Source organism: Mesoplodon densirostris, chromosome 13 (assembly GCF_025265405.1).
Source record: "Mesoplodon densirostris isolate mMesDen1 chromosome 13, mMesDen1 primary haplotype, whole genome shotgun sequence".
NCBI lineage: Eukaryota > Metazoa > Chordata > Mammalia > Artiodactyla > Ziphiidae > Mesoplodon > Mesoplodon densirostris.
Window position 1 is genome coordinate 77,906,709 of NC_082673.1, and position 25,394 is coordinate 77,932,102.

The 25,394-nt window shown below is 44.2% G+C and overlaps 1 protein-coding gene across 1 annotated transcript in view; it reads left to right on the plus strand.

The window, feature by feature from the left end:
* The window catches only part of FER1L6 (fer-1 like family member 6), a 129,343-nt gene that overhangs the window by 73,599 nt on the left and 30,350 nt on the right, over positions 1-25,394 (plus strand). Inside the window, exons 20-30 of the mRNA XM_060116195.1 lie at positions 1,908-2,042; positions 4,500-4,649; positions 11,684-11,794; positions 12,058-12,219; positions 13,357-13,537; positions 16,184-16,401; positions 18,116-18,238; positions 19,472-19,511; positions 20,711-20,823; positions 21,848-21,979; positions 23,400-23,525. Of these exons, the coding sequence (XP_059972178.1) occupies positions 1,908-2,042; positions 4,500-4,649; positions 11,684-11,794; positions 12,058-12,219; positions 13,357-13,537; positions 16,184-16,401; positions 18,116-18,238; positions 19,472-19,511; positions 20,711-20,823; positions 21,848-21,979; positions 23,400-23,525 (1,491 nt within the window). The remainder of the gene's footprint in view (positions 1-1,907; positions 2,043-4,499; positions 4,650-11,683; positions 11,795-12,057; positions 12,220-13,356; positions 13,538-16,183; positions 16,402-18,115; positions 18,239-19,471; positions 19,512-20,710; positions 20,824-21,847; positions 21,980-23,399; positions 23,526-25,394) is intronic.

A 25,394-nucleotide genomic window follows, 5' to 3' on the forward strand; every position in this document is an offset into this window, starting at 1 on the left:
TCAGTACCTCTCGAAGGTGGCCACATTGTCCTTTTAATCATGGGACAGGCCGAAATCCACTCATTTATTCATGCAAATAGCTGTTGAATACCTGCTAACCACAGGATGCTGTGTTAATGCCTAATACTGAGCCTAGCACTTTGAAGGAATAAATATATGATGAATAAAAGAATGAACGCTGGCCTCTGGAATCTTATCAAGTGGCAGTTATAGCCCAAAGTGCCAAGGAAGCCATCAGAATATTTCTGTAGGAAAGATGCTGTGAGAATCATAAATTGCTTTGGTGTCACACTGTTGGATGCAGGTTGCAAAAAAGATCACATTTCTATTTTCAAAAGAAACATAAAAACACATAGTTCTTTGTGATGTCAGTCACCAACACAGGGGAACTTTGCATTGCAATGCCTTAACTGCTGTTCATAGGTTGGCTGAAGCCATTCTTTTCCTGTCCAAAAAATTAAGATTTTCTCTGAAACGTTATGTTCAAAACCTCACTGTGTCTGAGGCATAAAATACTCTAAAGGCAAAAAGCTAGGAAGGAAGGAAATTGTGGAATGCATATTTTTATGACTCATGAAAAAGAGCAATACAAATATTCTTTTGCAACCACAGTGCAAATGATTTAATGCCATTTCTAGAAATGGCTCTTGATGTAAAGCTCTGAGATGACAGTTTTATTTGGGCTTTGGACTCTATGCAGTATTTAGTTCAGGCCAGATCTCTCTCCAATCCCTCCTGGAGAGAATGGTGAGAGTAAGAGTGGAGTGCAGAGGTGGTGTGGAAATTTCCTCAGGACCCAGCAGGCGCTGTGCAGTCTGTGTTAACCTGAGAAATCACCCATTTGCCTGCACAGGAGACTGTGACTATGGCCTCTTTCCAGGACTGGCCTCACATATGAATGCGGCAGTTTCTGCCTAGGTACAGGCACTATCCTGCAAGCAACCTTAGCCTTTAGCTCTATGAAACTGGCATGTTTCCAAACATCCAATTAAATAGAGGATGCAAGCTCATTACACCCTACCTTCTGAAGGTACCACGTGAGTGGCCTGGCAGGGGGCTCTGAGTCACTCCTAGGCAAGACACTCATGGTTCTGAACCAGTTATGCGGGTTGTTGTGCTTCTTTGTCCTTTGGTTTCTCCATCTGCCTAATGGGTGCAGCCAACTTCCAATGTCACAATTTGCTATGGAAGAAAGAAGGATGTCATGCAAAATGGTGAAGATTTTCGAAGACCCTGGTCAGTTCAAGGCAGTCAAATAAATATCCACAAAACAGTAGAATTCCATGTAAGGAATATTAGATTGGAAATCCACTTTTGAGTATTTGATGACAAAATTTTATTTGTTCACAGTGAAGAATCACTAGATCTTCCCCATCCTCAGTTTGCTCTTTCATAAAATGGAGATAATATGAGCATCTATTTGGTGAGGATGGTTGAAGTTAGCAGCCTGGGCTTTGGTGCCAGATGACCTGGGTTGAATCCCAGTTCTGCCACGTGCCAGCTCTGGGCAAGTGAGCCTTGGTTTACATTTCTACCTCCCAGAATTGTTGGGAAGTTTCAGCAAGACAGTGTATGTGAAGTACTGCAGCCTGTACACAGTACATGCTCAATAAAGGGTAGCTGGTGTTATCATCACAGCACCTACTGTGAGGGTTGAGTTGGAATTATGCTTGCAAATAGGGTGGTAACCAGGTGGGAGTTCTACTCAGGAAGCTTATATAAGCTCCTCCAGGGTAAGGAATCTGCATCCCTAGCATCTGATACTCAGTAGTACGTCAGTTTCCGTCGTTGCTTGAATGTTGAATAAGTGAGCAATGATGATGAGGATGTGTCCTCTTTACCCTTCATGGAGCCCCCTCCAAACCAGTCGAGTGATGTTTTGCTTTTCTTTTGGCCCCAACTTGCAGGTCATTTCCAAGACCCTCTCCCCCACCTGGAACCAGATGCTGCTGTTCAATGACCTGGTGCTGCACGGAGACCAGAAGGAACTGGCAGAATCCCCGCCGTTAGTGGTGGTGGAGCTGTATGACAGTGATGCAGTGGTGAGTGTCCCATGTCTGCGCTAACTGTGCCTTGCTAAAAACTCCCTGTTCAACCAACTTCCTTTATTTAACCAGCATGTGACTATGCCCAGAGGCAGTCCTCACCTGGGAAAACACTGATGTACAGAATCTGGGAAATTGATGATGATCATTTGCTTTACTAAAGGGTTTTTTTGCTTAGATTTCCCTTTGGATTGCAATTAAAATAGAATCTGCTTCACAAAAGTTCAGTCCACATATACTTCTTCAGGAATATAATTATTATACCCATCCCCCAGCTAGTTCTATACCCTATTGTTGCTTAATAAAAATGTCCATGCCTTTTTTTTTTTTTTTTCTTTTTGCGGTATGCGGGCCTCTCACTGTTGTGGCCTCTCCCGTTGCGGAGCACAGGCTCCGGATGCGCAGGCCCAGCGGCCATGGCTCACGGGCCCAGCCGCTCCGCGGCATATGGGATCCTCCCAGACCGGGGCACGAACCCGTATCCCCTGCATCGGCAGGCGGACTCTTAACCACTGCGCCACCAGGGAGGCCCCATGCCTTTTGAAAATAGGTCTTTACTGATTTCGCCTGGTTGGAAGGAATGGATATATTGTCACTGATTCAGCATTTGTAACTGGGCTTTTTTTTTTTCCTTTGGTTGTTGCTTCCGAGCCCTGAAACAATGCATTCAGCTCTATCTGATTTCTGTTATGATGTTAGCCAAACCTCTTTCTCTCCAAAGATGTCTGTGTACTGAAACAGCAGATTCAAAAGCTTACTGGAGGGTTTTTTTAAAAATCTAATTTATTTATTTATTTTTGGCTGTGTTGGGTCTTCTTTGCTGCACGCAGGCTTTCTCTAGTTGCAGCAAGCGAGGGCTACTCTTCATTGTGGTGCGCGGGCTTCTCATTGCGGTGGCTTCTCTTGTTGCGGAGCACGGGCTCTAGGTGCGTGGGCTTCAGTACTTACGGCTCGCGGGCTCTAGAGCGCGGGCTCAGTAGTTGTGGTGCACAGGCTTAGTTGCTCCCTAGCATGTGGGATCTTCCCGGACCAGGGCTCGAACCTGTGTCCCCCGCATTGGCAGGCGGGTTCTTAACCACTGCGCCATCAGGAAAGCCCCGCTTTGTTAGTTTTTAAGTGTGACTGAGCTAAACCCATTTCCACCTCAACCAAGCTTCCTTCTACAGCCGGGCATGCAAATGCTTGTTCGTGAGTCCAAAGGCAATGAAGTAGTGCAGGTACTAAAACCCAGCCTCAGGCAAAGAAAATGTGGGCAGTGCCCTTGGACTTGGAGGTCATTTATCCAAGAGTTTTCACTCAATGAATATGTAATGAGTGCCTGCCCTGTGCCAGGGGATACAGCAGTTCCTGAGATAAATAGCAAAGCAGCCCCACGCTCCAGCCCCATGTTGCTCGTGGGGGAATGTGGACTGGGGCTCCTGGGAGCAGGGATGAGGAAGAGGCAGGAAGTGACCCCATCAAATAGTTCTTAGAGAAACTTACCTCCTACACTTACATACGAAGCTATTCTCAGACCCTCTTTTACTACCGAGAACAACGGGGCAGAATTGCTCTGTTACCTAAACAGGCTGACCTTAGTCACCATCACCATCATCACCATCATCACCACCATCTTCATCACAGTACTATGGACTGAGCACTTATTGTATACCAGTCACTGTGGAAAGCACATACATCATTACATTAATCGTCATGGCCCTGTGAACAAGGCCCTATGCTCTTTGTAATGCATGAGGTTCAAAAAAGGTTGAGTAGGGCTTCCCTGGTGGCGCAGTGGTTGAGGGTCCGTCTGCCGATGCAGGGGACACGGGTTCGTGCCCCGGTCCGGGAAGATCCCACATGCCGTGGAGCGGCTGGGCCCGTGAGCCATGGCCGCTGAGCCTGCGCGTCCGGAGCCTGTGCTCCGCAACGGGAGAGGCCACAACAGTGAGAGGCCCGCGTACCGCAAAAAAAAAAAAAAAAAGGTTGAGTAACTGGCCCAAGACCATAGATCTCCAAAGCAATAGATTTGGGAACTCTAACTCACGTTTGCCTGGACTCCAAACTTGTGTTCCCAGCCACAATGGTTCCCTGCTCTGGAGATCTTTTGGAATATTTGGTGCCACCTTATTTCTCCTTTTCCCCTTCAAGTCTACCCTGGGTGATTATTTTTACTTTATTCCACTGAACTCAATACACTGAGGAAAGGGATAACCCCTAAGATAGCCTTGAGCCAGGAAGCCCCTAAGATGACCCTCTTAGAGTTTTCCCTGAGAGCCCAGATGGACTCTGCTGCTCCCCAAGGCTGTGGGAAGAGGTGAGAGGGGCTTAGCAGAAGAAGAGAGCGAGATAGTAGCAGGAGGGAGACACTGAGGCTGACGGTTTTGTGAAGATTAATTACAAAATCACACTGACGCAGGTCAGAACCAGGTAGATGACCACCAGGGACAAAAATTCATTTCTTTTCTGCCCTAGGGGAAGCCAGAATATTTGGGTGCCACCGTGGCTGCTCCTGTTGTGAAGCTAGCTGACCAGGACTATGAGCCCCCCAGGCTGTGTTACCACCCCATCTTTTGCGGGAACCTTTCTGGAGGGGACCTCCTTGCTGTATTTGAACTGCTGCAGGTAAGTGAACCAGAAGTGGTATCTGCACTAGCCGTCTATCTAGTCTACCTGGCCAGAGAAGCAGCCTCATGGGCAGTGTATGTCCATCACGTTATGCCTGGTCCCTCCCTGCTGTCCTGTGTCTGGAGACGGCTCCTTCTGGGGATCTGGGAGATGCCATTTAAGAACTCAGGTGACAGGTTATTCCCAGAGCCTCTATGCTGCAAGTCAGAGTCCCAGGATGAAAGGTCCGTGTGGATTTGGCCAGCAATGCTTGAGCAGCCCTATGCGTCAGACCCTGAGCTCCATACAGACCACAGGAGGATATAAAAGGGGAAGAGGGAGCAAACGTCTGTGGACACTCCCATGTGCCCTGTGCTGTGTTGGCTGCCTCACACACCTCTCATCACACTGAAGCCTCCCTCAGTCCTATTGAGGGAGGGATTAGGATTCCCATTTTGCAGATAGTAAACCGAGGATTAATGTAATTGACTGACTGACCTTGTCATGCTGCTCGTCGTGGTTGAGCTGAGAGCTGAACTTAGACCTTTAAAGCCTTCTGCTCCTTACACTGTATCACAAAGCTTCCCAAAGACATCGAGTTCTTAGTCCCGCTAAGACATCGGGGAATTTATGAACATATGTCTAGGAGGACTTTTTCAGAAAGCAAAGGCAGGATACTTAGGGAGGGAAGCTGAGCCTCTCAAGTCTGGCTGTCCAGTCAAGGACCAAATAGGACAGAATGGTGACCTGGAAAGAAATGACCAGGTGGGCCTGTGTCAGAGAGATTTCTCTCCCTGGCCATCCCACTCACTGAGGGCAGGTGGCACTTACCCTTTGGGTCAGATCACTCCCTCTCTAGGAAAGCACATTTTCCAGAAATCCCAATTGTAAAAAATCTCTAGTAGAGAAACTACAAGACAAACATTCCCAAGACGTACCAAATGAGGAAGAGGGAAGGTGCTGGAGTTGGATCCCATGAATATGGATCTCATTCCCACACTTACTGGTGTGCGACTGTGGGTAAGCTACTTTCTCTCTCTGTTTGACTTGCAAAATGGAGATGATAATTAACCTGCCTAAAGTGCCTGGCATGGAATCAACACTGAACAAATGCTACCTATTTTATTATTAGTAGTAGTATTATACCATGGAATATTAAAGCAAAATATCTAGTCCCATCTATTTATTCTGGTGAAGAAATTGAGCTGGAGAGAACGGTAATGGCTTGCTGGATATGGCAGGTCGGAGCCTAGAATCCAGTATACAGATTCCCCCGAGAGCTGAAGAGACTGAAGAGCATTAGAGGACGGGAACAGCTAGCTACGGGGTTAGACACACTTGTATTCAAATCCAAACTGCCCAGGTGTGCAGCCTGGGAGCTGCATATGACTACAGAGATGAATTCTGAAGTGCACCCGATCAGCCTTTGACTGTCCTCTGGTCTTTGCTCCACTTAAGGAAGAACTTTTTAAGGCTGGAGTGGCTGCCTTGGAGAAAGAGCAACCTCTCTCAGGGGAACTGAAGCTGGATGAGCTCTTAAAGGGACAGAGTAGTAGGATCACAGGCGTCAGCTCCAGCTCTGTGATGGCTGTAGTCTAGGAGGGGAGGAGAGAAGCAGTGAAATCTTTGTCTTATAAATCTTAGCTTCTAAGATTCCAGGATGATCAACCAAGTGAGAGTGTGATAGAACCAGCTCTCACCAGATGGATGTGTGTTGCACAGATACACGGGCTGTCAGCACTGAAAGGGATCTTCAAAATCAGCTGGTCCAGTCTTTCCTTAATTGAGAATCCAGGTGATTTTAGGCTGTCAATGAGTCAAAATCTTAGGCTGAAAAATCTTAAGTTGTCAAAATCTTAGGTTGAAACCAGGTAGATCATTAAATAACAGTGAATTAATGTCGAGGGAGTGTTGCCTTTTTTTCCCTCAGGTTGATTGAGATATAATTGGCATATAACGTTGTGTAAGTTTAAGGTGGGCAACATGATAATTTGATATATGTATATATTGCAAAATGATTACCACAATAAGGTTAATGAACACATCTATCCATCACCTCACATAGCTAATCTTTTTGTGTGTGTGTGTGTGTGTGTGTGTGGTGTGAGAACTTTTGAGATCTACTTTCATAGCAACTTTTAAGTATACAATACAGTATTGTTCCTGTAGTCACCATGCTATGTATTAGATCCCCAGAATTTATTCATCTTCTAACTGGAAGTTTGTACCCTTTGACCACCTTCACCCACTTTCCTCACCTCCCTACCCCTGGCAGCCACCAATCTACTCTCTGTTTCTGTGTTTGTTTTCTTTTTTTAGATTCCACATATAACTGAGATCATACAGTATTATCTTTCTCTTTGACTTATCTCACTTAGCATAATGCCCTCAAGGCCCAACCGTATTGTTGTAAATGGAATTTTGCCTTTTTGGATCCTTCTAACTACTTTTAGAAGAAAGTTTCACGCCCATCTGTGTATAACAAGTTTCTTAACCTGCAACCTTTCTTTTTAAGAAAGCATAGGCTTCAGCTTCAATGCCTGTAAAGAAACATCAATGTTATCTACAAGAACATTTCTCAAAGTCTGCTTCTTGGAACACTGGCCCCTCCAAACATAGTGAAAAGAAATTTTAAGAAATGCTACACATGACATATTCCAATAACATTATTTTGTTTTCGTTGGTTTTCTTTTAAAAGTTACTTTCCATTGATGGCCAGTGGTACTTGTTTTACTTAGCAACATGAAGTTTCCTTTCTAAAAATGAAATTATATCTAATGAAAATGTTTACTAGATAATAACACAGGTGGTAAAAGTGGTAGGAGAATGACTGACTTGGGAAAACCAGCTTGAGTACAATGATTTCATTTTACATGTCAGAAAGCTGAGACTCCAGGTTAACTGGATGGGATTCAGTCAACTGCTCTTTTCATTGCATGAAGCTTCCTGAAGGGAGTCCCCTAATCCATCAATGAGGGGCTGGACCAGCTGATCCGAAGAGGCCCTCTGAGGTCCTGGCTTTCTCCCAGTTCCACGGTACCACCTCTGATCCTCCCTCCCTCCCTCCACAATCAGCTGGGCAGACTAGTTTGAGATAAGGCTGCTTCCTGACAGTGGGGTGTCAGAGGCAAGCAACCTAAAAGACACAATTCATTAGGGTTTCTTTAGGACTTCCTCTCAGTTGATTACATGTGCAAAAATTAATTTGATCATCAACACCACTGTCTCAGCACGTGGATCTCCTTCACTCCGGGAAGGCGGGAGCTGGAAAACGCCTTCATTTGTCACCAGCGGCTTTCAGTTTCCGGCTGCGGGTGGTTTACCTTCAGCCCGTCTGTCTCCATTACTGAAAGGCTTCCCTGTCTCAGAAGAAGGGTGTAGTACCTGGGTTCTTCAGTGCTCCACACTGAATTCCTTACCTCCATTTTCCTCCTCTACTCAGCTAGCTGACCCTGTTTTCCCAGTCCTGGCCCACTGTCCCCCTGTTCTCCTAGACTCTCTGCCTTGAGAATTCACACTCAGCTGTAATTCTTCACTCTGGGTTTGTATCCATGAGCAAGCCAATCGTTCCAGCCAGGTGACTGTCCCTTGTTCCCGTAGACCCTCGTTCTCATCAGGATTGTTCCACTGGCCTCTTTCCTGGTCTCCTAGCTTCCTCCTCTTTCTTGTTTGCTTCATCCTCTGCATTCCTTCCAGAACACAAGTCCACCATACCACTCTCCTTTTTAGACATCATCAATGGCTGTCTGTTTCTTGAATCTCCAGGAGCATTTCCTGAAATCTGTATCTTTGGAACACGAGTCCCTCTAAAGACAGTAAAAACAAAGTTTGGGAAATTCTTCATATTATGTCCCTCTTGGGACTTTGAAATGTCCATTACCATAGTAAAGACTCTGAGAAGTCAGCTATAAAGAAACTTCTGAAATTTCTTTCTTTTTTGAAATTCAGCATTTCCCAAATGTTTGTGAGAACAAATATTTTCTTTTTGCATGCATGGTAACTCTTAATATTTCATGAAAAGAAAATCTAGCCCATAGGAGAATGTCAGATTTCCATAGCTTAGCATTTACGCTCTCCCCAAATTAATTTGTCTTCAAACTGCCTTTTCAGGCTCACATTTCAGCACAATTACTCTGCACATACTGTGACCTCTTTACAGCAGACTTCTGAATTCTCAGACCTCACTGCACAGACGTACTCCTCTGCTTTTGGCCATGCTGTCACCCTATTTTGAAATGTCTCCCTGCTCTGCTGACTCCACCCCCTGCACTCTATTTACCTATTTAGGAAACTGATCATCCTCACAGTTCACGACAAGAGTTGCCTCCTCCAGGCAGCTTCCCCTCCCCCACCTCAGTCAAATGTTTTCTCCTCTTCCATCCTACATCACTTTGCCTCTTTTTCTATTTAATCCAGGCTTTTTTTTTTTAGGATTTATTTATTTATGTATTTATTTTTATTTTTGGCTGCATTGGGTCTTAGTTGCAGCATGCAGGATCTTCGTTATGGTGCCTGGGCTTCTCTTTAGTTGTGGTGTGTGGGTTTTCGCTTCTCTAGTTGAGGTGCACGAGCTCAGTAGTTGTGGCGTGCAGGCTTAGTTGCCCCGCGGCATGTGGGATCTTTCTTCCCTGACCAGGGATCAGACCAACATCCCCTGCATTGTAAGGCAGATTCTTTGCCACTGGACCACCAGGGAAGTCCCAAATCTAGGCTTTGATAAAGGCAATTGTTTACAGCTTGTCTCCCTTAATCTGTAAATTTTTTGAAGGCAAAGGCCCCAAGACGAGCAAAACGTATGGTACTTTTTTTTTTTTTTTTTTTTTTTGGTGGTATGCGGGCCTCTCACTGCTGTGGCCTCTCCCATTGCGGAGCACAGGCTCCGGACGCTCAGGCTCAGCGACCATGGCTCACGGGCCCAGCCGCTCCGTGGCATGTGGGATCCTCCCGGACCGGGGCATGAACCTGTGTCCCCTGCATCGGCAGGCAGACTCTGAACCACTGCACCACCAGGGAAGCCCATGTATGGTACTTTTAAAAGCACATCCAGAGGCACCATCCCATCCTGTGCCACCATCACAGCTGTTTTTGTGGCTTTACGTTTGGAGCCACAGGGGCAATTAGGTTTCTCAGGGAGGTGATGTTTTGCAGCCTGGATCGCTCACCTCCTCGCCGCCAGGCAGTGTTCACCTCACCTTTTCCCAGCTCCTTTATCTGATTTGGTTCCTTCTGCAGCTTCATTATCTTGAGCCTACTTGGCATTCGCAGTGCCTGCTGTCTTCTTTTTCTGGGCTTTCTTATAATTAACTGAACCACATCTGCCAATGCCAGCTAGAATATGTCTGTGAAAAAGAAATGGTGATATGTTTGTGCTTTGCAGGTTTTGATGAGCAAATAGGCTTTTTCGAGCATACAGAGCTAATGTGTGTCAGCCAATAAACATTTATCAAGAACTCACTGGTTTTGGAGCATTACGCGAGAGTCTGAGAATAATGAAGTAAACAAAGGCTTCCTCTTGGCCAAGCCAGGCAAACTCCCCCAGCGAGGAAAACCTCCTGCTCCAAAGCAATGTTTAATGGAATATCTGGCTCCTGAGGAACTTGAAGGGTCATCTGGCCCAATATCTGAGGTCCAGAGAGGGAAAGGGACTCATGCAGGGTCACACAGCAGAACCTGGTTTCTGGGCTCAGTCCACTAGTTTCTGCACTCAGCCTCCAGAGAGGACACACTGTATTCCAAGGACTGAAGATTAGGAGAATGGCCACAGTGGCCGGGACCAAATCAGGGGTGGCTTCTTGAAAGACATATGTGTTGAGCCAGGTCTTGAAGGTAATGTGGGGTGGCCCACAAATGAGAAAGGCCCTTTCCTTGGGAGACTTTCTAAGTCCTTTGTGTGAGATTTCAATAAAGCATAGCAATTGTCCTCTTGGGTTTTGTTAACTCCAAATGCACAGGAAATAATACCTTTTCCTGGAGGTCTGCCTTCAAAAGACTTCATTTACTGTTTTACTGATTATGACTAGTCTCTATGTGATTAAATCAATCTCTTGTAGTGCACAGTGGGAGGATAGTTAAGTCTCAGAGATTTGGAATCTGATCAGAACCCCTTCTCTATTCTACGGCTCTAATTACCCTATCATTTTTTTTTTGACTGAATATGTATATTTTAATGACAGAAAAAAATTAGATTTCAGCCATTTGTAAAATACTTGCATTTATCCTACATACTCAAAACATTCAACCATTACTTTACCACTCATAATTTTTCAGTTATTATTTAATGTCTATAGGTTTACTTATTTCCTATTTCTATAATATCTGCAAGCACTTAGATACCAGAGATATTTTTTAAATGTTTATTCCTATATATTTACTGCTTATATTCTTTAATGAATAAATCATCTGCAAAGGTGTTACTAGAATTTTTTTCTTCCAATAATGTCAGATAACATTCAAAACACTTCAGAGGTTTAAAATCCTACAGAGTATATTTTTCTGACCACTCTGTAAATTATGCAATACTTCTACAACACCACCATAAATTCAGAAATTAAGGAGACTACTTCTAAATTACCCACAGGGTAAAGAATAAGTATGAAGGATATTAGAAAATATTATGAATTGAAAACTTGCTTTTCCAAAATTTTAATATGAAGCTTTAAAATTAATTTATTGTTCTTTTTAAACTTTAGATAAGTGTTTATGTAATTAATTTTCAAGAAAAAATGAAAAGAATGAAATACAATGAGGTTATGAGGATCTATCTGTCTTTTTTTCCTCTCTTCTATGCTGTGAGCTCGCTGAAAGCTTATGAAACTATTAATTTGTGACCCATTGTGAGTGCTCACTAAATGTTGATTACCCTTGTGAACGAATGCATTTGTCAATTAAGAAATTATTCACTGTGATAAAATGCATCTTCTTGATTTACATTTTAAGCTGGAAACATTCCTTTGGTTAAAACAGTGACAGTCTTTCCAATGAGGCCATTGTGTAGCAGCGTTCATTTTCCTTACCCCTCCCAATGTCTAACCAGCGCTTGATCTGTGTGGTAGGTCCCTGCGTCTGGGCTGCAAGGGCTCCCTCCCCTCGACCCACCCGATGTCACCCAGATCTACCGTGTTCCTGCCAGCATCCGGCCAGTGCTGAGTAAATACCAAGTGGAGGTATGGGGCCCGGAAGGACGGGGTTGTTCTTTGGGATTAAAGGGCACTGGTGCATTGCAATCATGCCTGCACTGTGTCAGGGGGCTTGAGGGGCGGGAAGGAGACGTAACTGATCGGATGGAGCCACAAGGAGCTGCCCCATCCTTTCCTGGAAGAACATCCTGTGGTTCTCAGGCTGGCACGGCTGACTTGCCCACACCTGAGCCACACCTGCTGGCTCCTCCCTGGGCCTTTGTGTGACAGCCCCGCCATCCTCTCTTCAGGTTCTCTTCTGGGGAGTCCGAGAAATGAAGAAGGTGCACCTCCTCTCGGTGGATCGTCCCCAGGTCCTCATCGAGTGTGGGGGGCATGGAGTCAAGTCCTGTGTGATCCAGAGCTACCAGAACAACCCAAACTTCAGCGTCCAGGCAGATGCTTTCGAAGTGGTGCGGGTCTCTCCCCTCCCCTCCCCCACCCGCTCATTCCCTTCATCTCCATAGATGCGACCCACTCCTTCCTGAACCTGACTTGGGGAGACGTTTCAGCGTTTCAGGTGCCCCACTACTCACAAGAAAGAACAGTTTAATTCAGTAAAAAGCCAGAATTTCAGAATGGGATAAAACAGACTTTTGTTGTTGTTTTGTTTTTAAAGGTTCTGGGTGTAGATCATATAGTAAATCAAAGAAGGTTGAGAGTGGTTCCCAAAGCGTGGCCTCCAGTTTATCAGCATCACCTGGGAACTTATTAGAAATGCAGATTCTCAGGCCCTGCCCCAGAACTACTGAACCAGAGACTGTTGGGACTTGGGGGTAGGGCCCAGACACCTCTGGTTTGACAAGTCCTGCAGGTGACTCTGATACACACTGGAGTTTGGGAACCACTGGCCTGGAAGATACTGTCACGGAACTTACCACTACAATGGTTAGAGTTTTAAAAAATTATTTGTACATAGCGTGTCAAAAGCAATGTTTGACACCTGCACTTTTGTTTATTTCAACACTTTTTTGTGCTCTGATTTGGAGCCAACTGTGAAGTCAAAGTTTGCTTTGTCTAACCCAGTCAGCTCCAATGGACACAGATTCTGAATCGAGAAAGACTGGAATTAAAGAATGCGTACTGTGTTTGCAAACCTTCCACATCAGACTTTGTTGAGCCTCGGGGTTCACCAGGGTAAAGAAATGGATGGGGCGCTGGCCCCTCATGCTCAGCGCCATCTTAAATGGCTCAATTCTCATCTGCTTTATATCTTGGGTCTGGATTAATGTTCATCTGAGATGAAAGTTCGGATAAATACAGTAATGACAAAGTGAGAGGATTGAAGACTACTGACATAGAGAATTTGGGAGTGTGTGATTTTTGCAATTTGCACCTGGGGTGAATTGTTAGTGCCATCCCTCATATGTTGGGTAATGACTCCCTGGCTTGAGAAGGCATTGCTCCAGACTCTGGCAAGCTGCAGGGGTGACCTGTAGGGAAAGGACAGGCAGGGACAGAGGAAGGATGGGTGCCTGGCTTGCTTTGGTCCTACGCCCAGACAGGTCAGCCCAGGCAGTGCCCCACTTCACCCCGGCCTCTCCCTGCAGGAGCTGCCTGAGGACGAGCTTCTGCACCCACCCCTGAGCATCTGTGTGGTGGACTGGAGAACCTTTGGGAGGAGCACCCTCGTGGGCACCTACACCATCAACTGCTTGAAACAGTTTTTGTGTAAATCCAGGGAGCCCCTTGCCCTCACCTCACAGGCGGATGGAGCCCAAGTTGTGCAAGGTAGGAAGCTCCTTCTAGATTCTAGCCCGTGGGCTACAAAACCGTGGTGCCTGCAGGATCTTTCTGAAGAATTTCCTGTGGTCCCCTCTACTTCTCAGCTGCCTCGTTCTGACTTTAAGCTTGACATCAGGGTCAGCTCCTCTAAGAAGGCTTCTTCGAATGTGACTTAAGCTCCCTCCTGCCCCTATACCCTGACATTTTTCTTTGCTTGATGTTACTGTAATTTCTTCTGTTTTGGATTTCAGGTGCAGAGTCGAGTTAATTACACTTCTCACTTCACGCTGTACAATCATCACTCATCTGTGCAAGGCTTCTGTCTCATTATATCCACTGCCCCCCATGCCTTAGTCCCAGTCTCCTCCCCACTGTGGGCCCTGCCTCTGCTGATGCTTGTAAAATTTAAATCTATTTAATTAACATATTGGTATGTGATATGATACGATAATCTTCATTTGGTTTTCTGCTACTCAAAGCTATGTTTTAAGATCTATCCATGTTGCCGTGGGTACTTTCCCTTCTTACCATGACCTGCTGCATCTACCCTACTTTGCTTTTGTTTTCCCCTCATATTGGACCACTGGGCTGTCTCCAACTCTCCACTTCCACAAAAAATGTTGTGATGGACATGCTGTGTGTGTTTGCTGAGGGAGAATCCTGTGTGGGATTTTCTTTGGAATATACACTCAGGAGTGAGATTACTGGCTTGCAGGGAATGCGTACATGTAATTTCATTAAGTACTTCCCTTGGGTGCTCCAGAGAGCTGTACTGGTTTGCACCAGTCTACACCAGTCTATAACAGACTATACCAGTCTACACCAGTCTATATCGGTCTACACCAGTCTATACCAGTCTATACCAGTCTACACCAGTCTATACCAGTCTACACCAGTCTACACCACTCTACACCAGTCTGTATTCCCGCCTTTACTGCTCTAAAATCCCATTTCCCTCCTCCTCAACAGCACCTGCTATTATCCAACTTTCTGAGTTTTTGTTTCATTTTGTTTGGTGTTTGGTGTTTGCCACTCAGATGGATATAAAGTAGTATCTAATTTTAATTTTAGCTTGGATTTCTCTGAGTACTACTGAGTTTGCACATTTCTTCATATGCTTGCTGCCATCTTGATTTTCCCTACTGTGATTTGCCTGTTCATACACTTTGCCCATGTTTTATGTGTTTCCTTTAATTTTCTTTTTTATATATTTTAGATGTTAATATCCTGTAGATTATTGATATTGGTCATATCTTTTTCCCCTAATCTGATAACTGCTAATCTTGTCTATACTCCTCATCTTTGAGCAGAAATTCTTAATTTTGATGTAATCATATCCATCTGAATTTTAAACTTTATGGTTTATTCTTTTAGACTCTTGTTTAAGAAACCCTCTCTCACCCCTTGGTCACAAAGATCTTATATTTTCATGTGTCAGTGTTATGTTTTTATATTTTACACTTAGATCTTTAATCGAAGTAAAGATCTTTAAAGGGTTTAAGGTAGGGATCCAGCTACATTTATCTCCATAGAGTACATCATTTTCTTTCCCCCAGAGTCTACTACTTTCCCCATTGATTTGTCCTGTCATCTTTTTCATAAATCAAATTGGCATACGCCCCAAGTCCATTTCTAAGCTTTCTATTCTGTCCCACTGATCTCTCCATCTCTGTGCCCAGGACAGAGTAGGTGCCTATTAAGTGTTTGTTGGGTTGAATTTGCTATTGAAAAGTCAGCAGTAGCATGAAGGTCATGGCAGAAATGGAAGCTCCTGATTGGGCAGTGTTCCTAAGTACTGAATTCTACAGCGCAAATGGAGAAAAGAGGACCCGTGACGTGGACCAGCTGTTCAGTTAAAAAACTCATAAAGTCCAGGGACATAGCCTTGCTCCCTATCATGCACATGGACTCAGGTGCCCAGAGTTCTGCCAGTGTTTGGGGAGTTCACAGACCTCTGCAACCTCCAAGGTTTCCCCTGGTTAACACACTGGGGGAAGGCAATCAACACAGAGGACCTGTGTCCTAAACCTTGATAAACACGATTCCTATGACCACAGTTATTTAAAATGACTCTGAGGGATCAATAATAAGTACAGTCATTTGTTGAGTACATATTATGCCCCAGACACCCTACATCATGAGCTCTTTTATCTCCCAATGACATGGGTATTTTTACTCTCATTTTATAAATATGGAAAGTGAGGTTTCCAGATGTTAGGAACTTGTCATATTTGAATCCAGATCTGTCTGATTCCCAGTATGAGGTCCCTGAAATGATCACCCTGTATTGTAGACCAGTTGCCTGACCCAATGTACTTTCTTTTTTTAAGAAAAAAATATTTATTTATTTATTTTTGGCTGCGTTGGGTCTTTGTTGCTGCGCACGGGCTTTCTCTACTTGCGGTGAGTGGGGGCTACTCTTCTTTGCAGTGAGCAGGCTTCTCATTGTGGTGGCTTCTCTTGTTGCAGAGCACGGGCTGTAGCTGCGTGGGCTTCAGTAGTTGTGGCACACCGTCTTAGTTGCTCTGTGGCATGTGGGATCTTCCTGGACCAGAGCTCGAACCCGTGTCCCCTGCATTGGCAGGTGGATTCTTAACCACTGTACCACCAAGGAAGTCCTGACCCAATGTACTTTCATTTTGCCTATTTCAGATGCATTAATTTCCACTGAGCCTTCTGAGACCCCCAGCTCTGCTCAGGAGCTCCCAACAGAGCAAATCTTTGTGGATACTGGGCCGCCTCCCACAGTGGTACCCGACTTGGCCCAGGTTCAGGCAGACAGCCTGGTTGATATCCCTGACCCATCCCCTATGCTGGAGACGGAACACAAACCTGCAGCCCAGGAGCCACCAAAAGACGGAAAAGCTAAGGTCGGAATGTCATCTCTCTTCATATTTACAAGGCACATTAGAGTTTGCTCAGAGGTTTTAGATACTAATCCTCCCACCTACTAGCTTTGTGACCATGGCAAGCAGCTTCACATTTCTGAGCATTAGTTTCTTCATCTGTAAGATCGGGACACCGATACCCACTTCACAGCATTGTCATAGAATCAGATAAGTCAGTGTATGTGAAATTAAAGTGCTAGTCAAGTGTGACAGCAGTATTTAATTGAACAGAAACTCTTAATTCATTAGCTTGGAAAACAGTGGTTTCCTCATCAAGGCTTATTCCACAAATATTTTGAACCTACTTTGTACAACATCACATGGGACCAAAAAGATGCGTATTCTGGTCTAAATAAAAGTGAGACTTATCCTCAGTTAGCTGAGATTCTGGGAGGGGAGATGGATAAGTACACAAGACCATAAAATGGGGACATGGGTAATCTTTTAAGTCATAGTTTTTTTTGTTTTTTTTTTTGCGGTATGCGGGCCTCTCACTGTTGTGGCCTCCCCCGTTGCGGAGCACAGGCTCCGGACGCGCAGGCTCCGGATGCGCAGGCTCAGCGGCCACGGCTCACGGGCCCAGCCGCTCCGCGGCATATGGGATCCTCCCAGACCGGGGCACGAACCCGTATCCCCTGCATCGGCAGGCGGACTCTCAACCACTTGCGCCACCAGGGAGGCCCTTAAGTCATAGTTTTAAGTGCAAACTCCTGATGTATCTAGCAACTGACTTAAAGAAGAAAGAAGGTTTAAGAAAGTCCTAAGAGATGACCTGCCCAGCAAATTGTAAAAGCTGAAATAAAAGGCACAGTAAGGTAGATGAATGGCTATTTTCTCAGGCTCTTCCCATCTCATCCAGGCTCAGCGTGACGCTCTGACAGCCCACGGGGTTCTCTCCATCCCACCAGCATTGTACCTGCCACTTTATGTTGCAAATTTCAGTTTGTTTGTTGCTGCCATAAAACTGTGGGCTTCACCAGGTCAAAGATGATTTTTGAAAATATCTCTGTATCCCCTGCACTTGATAGAGTGGCTGGCACACCGTAGATACCCGAGAGATGTCTGAGAGCTAATGGATGATAAATACACGATAAATTTGGCATGACACAACTTTCTCCCCAAATGCTTCCCTTCTTCCACATATGCATCACACTGCTTCTCCTATCCCCCCATCACTTATGTTGTAGGTGTCATTTATTTGCACCTGTTCAAATCAGAAGTGATGCTAAAGGGGGATTGTCTACCTATGTCCCTAAATCCTCATGTCAGTGAAGTGAGCAGGTATTATTGTTCCTAGTTGAGGAAACTGAGAATCATAAAATTTCTATTTTTGTTTATATTACGTCTAGAAGCTAATTCCTTTTCTACTATATCACATTGTATCATGTAGCCTGCTTGTCTCCTCCACTGAATTCGAAGCTTCCCAAAAGTAGGGATGATGTCTACCCCTTACATCCCCAATGTCAACCACAAAATCTCATACCTGCTTGATAAATGTCAAATAAACTCCTTAATGGATGACAGATTATCAAACTTTTATTTATTTAAGAGGGACAGAGAGCTGCAATCACAAAACCTGCTGACACCTCCATCCACTTCCCCGAGGGTACCTACCTGTTCTCTTCCTTAGTAAACCACTTAGCCACCAGCATGCAGATCCTTGACACCTAACAATCCATCCTTCATCCCTTGCCAGGATGCCAGAAAACCTTCTCAGAGGTCTACTAGAAGGAGAAAGAGGACCATAGCGGATGAATCTGCTGAAAACGTCATTGACTGGTGGTCGAAATATTATGCCTCCCTGAAGAAAGCACAGAAGGTAGATTCTCTCCTGGCTGTGACAGTCAAGGCTTCGATAAGAGCACCACACCATTTACCACCCTCCCCCACCCCAAATCCTGCATTGTCTCCCCTTTTAAATTCCGCTGTAGGTAGGCCCTACTTGGGTGTGGTTCTGTTAATTGCTGAAGCGTTCAAAGCCTGAAAGGACCAAGGGTCCAGAACTGCCAAATCCTTATTGTCTGGCTGGAGCTGGCCCTAGGACACAGGCTCTGCTGTAAATGCTGGCAGGATGTGGAGTCTATCATGGCATCCAGGGAACTGCCCACCTCAGGGAGGTCTAGCCAAGAGAAATAGGGCTCTGGACAGGTGGGCATCAGCGAAGGGGGCTTCAGGTTCACCTGGAGATTCCAGGTCAAAGGGCTCCAGGTCTCCAGCAGATTTCTAAGTTCATATGGGAAATTATCAAAGTTAAGGCAGAGGTCTTGGCCTTAGCAAATGGGAATAATCAGCAGGGCCTCATGCACATGGAATAAGACAGGGATTGAGTTATAAAGCCAGAGAACCAGTGGGGAGTGGGTCTGGAGACTCAGGCGAAAGCTCGGTGGCTGAATCTGGTAAGACTTCTCATCCTTGAGTAAAAATGGAAAGGAAAGTTATTCAGATGTTCTCATCTTATTTTATTGAGTAGGAACTCTTCTGATTCTTTATTTGGAAAGATCATCATTTCTTCATCTAGGACTATCCACAAATATTGACCTATAGTTAAATAAACAAACTAAATGTTTAATCCCTGCTTCCAAACACCCTCGTTTTACTACAATGGACACTACCACTTCTGGTGAGTGTTCAGCCCTTTCCTCTTTCTCTGCTAACCTCCCCAGTCCCAGGACAAACCCAACAACCCAACATGCCAGCCCATAAAACTCATAGTTGCAGATTGAGGTGATGCTCCAGGGATGTGGAAGAACAGTGGGGAGAGGGGTTGCTTTCCCAGCAGCTGAGAGGAGGCTGCACATAGAGGACGAGGACATCTACAGTTTGGTGGCTCTGGTTTTGGAGGTGTGGGCGCCTCTTCTTTAGGGCAGGGCATCTCCCTGCACTTAAGTCCTAGGTCTTTACAGTGAGGCTTCATCTGGGGGCTACTGAGGACTGTTTGCATATTCTTTTAAAATGAAGAGGGCTGAGATAATTGAATTAGAACTGTTAGCAGTCAGGGTTAATAAATGAGACAAGACAGTGTCCATCATCTCGTCTCCCTCTTTTCTCAAAGGAAAAGGAGAGCAATTCCAAGGAGCAAAAAGGCAACACAGGTAAGTGGCTGTTCTGGGGACATTTGAACATGCATTAAGGCCATGTGAGTGAGAAAATGATAAAATGGGAGCGATGGGAGCAACACTAGAGCCCAAAGCCCTCATTTCCCTAGTGAGGAAATAATCCCAGGAAGATGACAACACTTTAAAGAGGTCACATAGCTGATTTGAGCTGGATGGAGACCAGATCCCAGGTCTCCTGAGTTCATTTGAGTGCTGAAATCGACCCTTTGGCTCAAGTCCCTACGTTGACAGTCTTAATGCAGAAAGAGCAGAGTAAAAATAGGAGCAAGCTGGGATGGCAGGCCAAAACCAGCATGATAAACTTTAATACAGGTGACCTGGATTTAGCTTCCAAAACTCAGTTGACAAGGTGTGGGTAGATCTGGTTTGGCAGAAGCTCAAATGAAGAGCCCTGGGATTTGAAATGACCACAAACTTGATGTAAGCCAATGGTAAGTCTTGGCCTAAAAACAACAGTAACACCAAGTGCTGTTTCAGGTGGCACAAAAAGTGAGAAAACCAGAGCCAAGCTCAGTTCCTCAGGCCACTCCTATTAGCCTATTTAGTTCTAAGACCAACCCCATGACATAAGCAATAGTATCTTGATTTGCAGATAGTAAAACAGAAGTACAAAGAGGCTGAGTAACTTGCCCAGGTTTATACAGCTAGAAAATAGTGGAGCTTGGGTGATTTTTCTCCAGCATCTGCTCCTAAAAAGTTACTGAATAATCTAAGTACATTTGTGACGTTGTGTTAGACCCTTAGCATATTTGAGCCTGAGGTTGTTGAACTAGATGATTCTCAAGTTCCTAAACAGATCTGAGAGGGAATGTATCTAAAGCTTTGGTGTCACTCCATCCTGGGTCTGTTCTTTGCTAGCTGGGTGACTGGGCAAATTACTTACGCTCTTCCTGCCTAGCTTCATGAATTCTTGCATATGGCGGGGAAGGCCAACACACTGCCAGCCCCAGGGCATCCACTGACACTGCACTGCTGCATGAGTGGTATCTCCCCTGCTCCTCCAGTGCACGGTCTGCAGGGCTATGTGCAGAAATCCTACAGTGAAATGTTACTATTTCTTTCTTAAAAGAAGGGTCATGACACATGCCAGAGCAAAGGGAAAGAGGGAGCTTGACTTTGTTTCTTCTCATCTCAACAGCATAAGAAATCTAACCATTTTCACTAAATATCCACAGAGGCAAAACCAGACGAGGTAGTGATAAATATAGATGGCCCGAAGAAGAAGAAAGACAAAATACTCAAGAAGAAACTCAAAGAAAAAGAAATCCCCAACCTGGCTGTCTTGCAGGTGTGTGGACACAGCCATCTTGGCCATGGTTAGGGTGGGAAACTCAGAAGGTGGGCGTTCTTTTAGTGCTTCAGTCAACTCCAGCATACCTTTGTCTGAATAACTTACTTTGTCTTTGTTATAATCATCGATGCAGAGTAACAAACTAACAAGCATGCAAGCCAAGACCGTGGAGCTTGCTATTTTTCTATTTTCTACATCCTCCTATTGAGAAGGGGCATAACTTAACTTGGTTAGCCTGGATGCAACCATGTAATTTACAGTGTGTGAGTTCCCCTGGGTTCACATCTTGGGGCTTGACATCATCATGCAGATATGTACAGACTCGAAATAGCAGGAGTTTTAACTCTTACAAAAGTCAGTTTTATCAGACCAGTCCTAACATTAGCCAGAGGCTATTAGCTAGAGGCATATTGATGGATATGAAAATTGGCATTATGAAAATTATGTACCTAGATAATGAATTTAGATAAGTAATTTTGATGGGAAATTTGAATAAGTGATTTAATTTTATTACTCAATCAACACCTCAATTCAATTTTCCATTTCTAAAATATATATGTAATTTTCTGCTTGGAAAATTCATGTCTACATGCATTATAATAAAAACAAATATTCCATCATTTTATATGTGTTAAGAATGAAATGTTCAATGAATAGTTTTTAATTTGAATGTCCTCAAAATATTGTAGTCTGTATCCAACAATCAATGGCATCAATTAGCTATAAAAAGCTTTGTCACATTTATACTTATATATTATATTTAAAATATTGTTGGTTTAGCTATACTTCTTGGAATTTCAAAGTTTATCAAAAACGTTTTATAAATTTCAGAGTGGTACTTAGTTCTAGGAATGCCAAGTCAATCATATTCCTTATTTTGCTGAAGATAAATTAACAGCGCCTCTTAGATTTTTCCAAGGGGCATATACGAAGGCTGGTTTTGGAGAATCTTGGCAGTTTTCATTAAATCAATCCTGGGCTTTCCTTCCTCTGAGTACACTCTTCTCCCTTTTTCCTAAAGATATACGATGGGGATCTGGAGAGTGAATTCGACAATTTTGAAGACTGGGTGAAAACCTTTGAGTTGCTCAGAGGCAAGTCTACGGAGGATGACCATGGCCTTGACAGAGACCGAATCATAGGAAAGTTTAAGGCAGGTTCCAAGGTTAACCCTTTTATCTGGCTCTCCTGTCCATAAATGTCAGATATGACTCAATTCTGTTGGACTGTGGTATGCGATGTCTGTAAGAAAAATCCTTAATCTCTCTGCAGGCCCCTCCCTCTCTAGAACCCCACAAGACCTAGCCCCAGTCTTTCAAGGTATTTGATTTGCGGCCAGTAAAGTGGATCAGAGCTCGGTCTGTGGAATATGAGGAGGCAGAGTCCTTGCCTAAAGGGATCACTTAAGGTTACTCTGCTTTTCCCACTCCCTGCCCTACCAAACATATGATTTACACAAGCCTATCAGCTGAATGATTAAATTAACCAAACAACACAAACCCTTCATCTGGCAGACTTACGGTGTCAGCACCACAAAGCAGTAGCTGACACTTACTAAGAACCTACTGCATGCCTGGGCCCTTTATACGAAGGTGATGTGTTGGAAATCGCATGGGCATTGCAGCTTGACAGTCTGGGTTTAAATCCTCATTTAGGATTTAAATCCTAACTAGCTTGTGATCTTGAGCAGTACTTGACCTCTCTGAGCCTCGGCTGCAGCATCTGAAAATAGAAATACTGAAGCCAAGATTGAATGAGATAATGGGAGAAAACACTAGCTCAGCACCCTGCATGTAAAAGGCACTCAGGAGTCCATCTGATGCTCCTATTCATTTCTCACATAACAGCCCCGTGAGGAGGGTGGTACTGTACCAACACTGATTCACTGATGTGCCATGAAGAAGCACAGATGCAGGAGGGTTATGTGAATGGCCTGAGGACATCCAGGGGACAAGAGTAGCACCACCCCACGTCCTGTTGGGTCTCAGGCTGTGCTCCTTTTCCCAGCGCTATGCCCTAGACATTTTGTTGTTGTTGTTTTTAATTTAAAAAAAACCCTCTTTATTTTGAAGAATTAAGATTCACAGAAAGTTGCAAAGATGGTAGACAGAGGTCTAGTGGACCCTTCACCCAGTTTCCTCCATTGTTTACATCCTATGTAAATATCAAAGCCAGGATATCCACATTGATAGAGTGTGTATATAGTTTTATGTAATTTTTATCACATATGTAGCTTTGTGTAACCACTACCACAAACAAGATACAGAGCTATTCCATCACCACAAAGATCTCCATCATGCTACCCCTTTATAATTATGCCCTGCTTGTGACCGTCTCTATCCTCTGGCAATCACTGACTTATCCTCTATCTTTATAATTTTGTAATTGCAAGAAAGTTATATAAATGGAATCCTCCAGTATGAGACTTTTGAGATTGGCTCTTTTCACTTATATAACGTCCTTGAGATCCATCCAAGTTGTTGCATGTATCAATAATTTATTCCTCTACATGGTTGGTTTTCAGCGGGGCATATGACTATCTTGTTTCAATGGGTAGTGCTTTGTGGTTCCAGGGCTCCTTCTGCATCTACAAAAGCCCCAAGGATTCCAGCATCAAGGACAGCAAGCAGCTGAGAATCCAGCAAAGGATTCCATCCAACCACCCCATCAAAGTCCTGATCAGGGTGTACATTGTTGCGGTGAGGCATCCTTGTTTACTCTGAGGGGTTGTCTTAATCTCCTAGAGCTGCCATAACAAAATACCGTAGACTGGGTGACATAAACAACAGATACTCATTTTCTCCAGTTCTGGAGGCTGAAAGTCCATGATCAAGGTACCATCAGAGTTGGTTTCTGGTGAGACCTTTTTTCCTGGCTTATAGATGGCCACCTTCTTGCTGTGTCCTCAAATGGCCTTTCCTGTGTGTGTGTGTGTGTGTGTGTGTGTGTGTGTGTGAGAGAGAGAGAGAGAGAGAGAAAGAGAGAGAGAGAGAGAGAGAGAAGAGGAAATCTGTTGTCTCTTTCTCTTCTTGTAAGGCCACCAGGTCTATCGGATTAGGACACCACCCTTATGACCTCACTTAACCTTAATTAGCTCCCTAAAGGCCCTATCTCCAAATACAGTCACATTAGGGGTTAGGGCTTTGACATAGGAATTTTGAGAAAACACAATTCAGTCCATAACAGAGGGTATGAAGTTTGGTTGGTAACATGGACCTTTGCTGGCTTTTCACTGAGCGAAAATATTTCCCAGGCTGAGAGGACTGCTCTGTGTAGCTTTATTTGCTCCCTGTGGTTGCCTGCTAGCTGGGCAGGAAACCAAGTAGCACTGAAGCAGGAAGCTCACAGGCAAGACAGAGGGCAAAACCAGGGCAGAACAGGGCAGCTGCCACTGTGCAATCCTCCCCCACCTCCAGGGCTCTGCCTCTGTTCGGCTGCAGTCAGAAATTCCATTTCCAGGGTATTTCCAAGAAAAATATTATCTGCCCTAGGCTTCCCCCTTTCTGATACTGAGAGCACTAAACACTAATTGTGAAACTTTTGGCCTGATTGCCAGGAAGCTTGGGGCCAAACTTGGTGCTCAATCAAAGCAACTGTGTGCTAGATGTTTATGGTTCATGTATTTGTTTTCATCTCCTGACCTTGGAGTTGATTTTCATAATCTTACTTGATTGTAGTCATCTTATTTTATATAAACTCTTTGCTTAAATTGCCTACAATCTTTTTTAGAAACCGAAATGAAACATAAAACAAAGAAGAATTATTCTTTAATGCCAGGGGACAACGAAACATCCCCTTTCCATCACGCAGTTCTCATGTTTCCTTTGTTATTAGCAGCAACGTCATCATGGCCATGACCACCATGTGCCAGGCGTGTTCTAATCACTAAGGATATCGTGACGGAAAAAAACACAGTGCCTGCCCTCGAGGAAGTCACAGTCTAGTTGGAAAGATGAGAAGTAACTTGTAAAGTTATCCAATAAAGGATAAAGGATCCAATAAAGGATACTACAAATATCCAATAAAGGATACTTGTAGTATCCTTTATTCATTCACTCAACAAATATTGGGAAGACCCTGTCCTAAGTCCTAGAGTTAATGTAATGAACAAGACAGACAGTACAATAACTTGTAAAGCGTTATTGGCAATGCCAATAGTCTATATTAAACACCTACCCACAGGATAGTTTTAGACTAATCTTTTCAAAATTTTGTTCAGGAAATCACTCATGTCTTGGGAGAGATAATTAATATGGATTCCTCTGGAAATAAACCATGTATTCAAATAAATTCTAGAAATGGTGCATATAGTAATTCATTTCCCTTCTTCAACACCTGAGATTCACAAAGCTCATTAGCATATTCAAGGCTCTGAGAACTCCAGAAGCAAAGAAACCTATTTAACTGTTGAATCTTTAACAGCATTTTCAAAACTTACTGCCCACACCTACTTTTCCTCCCTACAGGAAACAGTGCAGAACTCAGGTTCTACGGGACATATTTTGGGGAACCCAGAAATAAGAGTCTGAATAGTAGGAAGGAAAGGGAGAAATCTTTTTGGACTACAA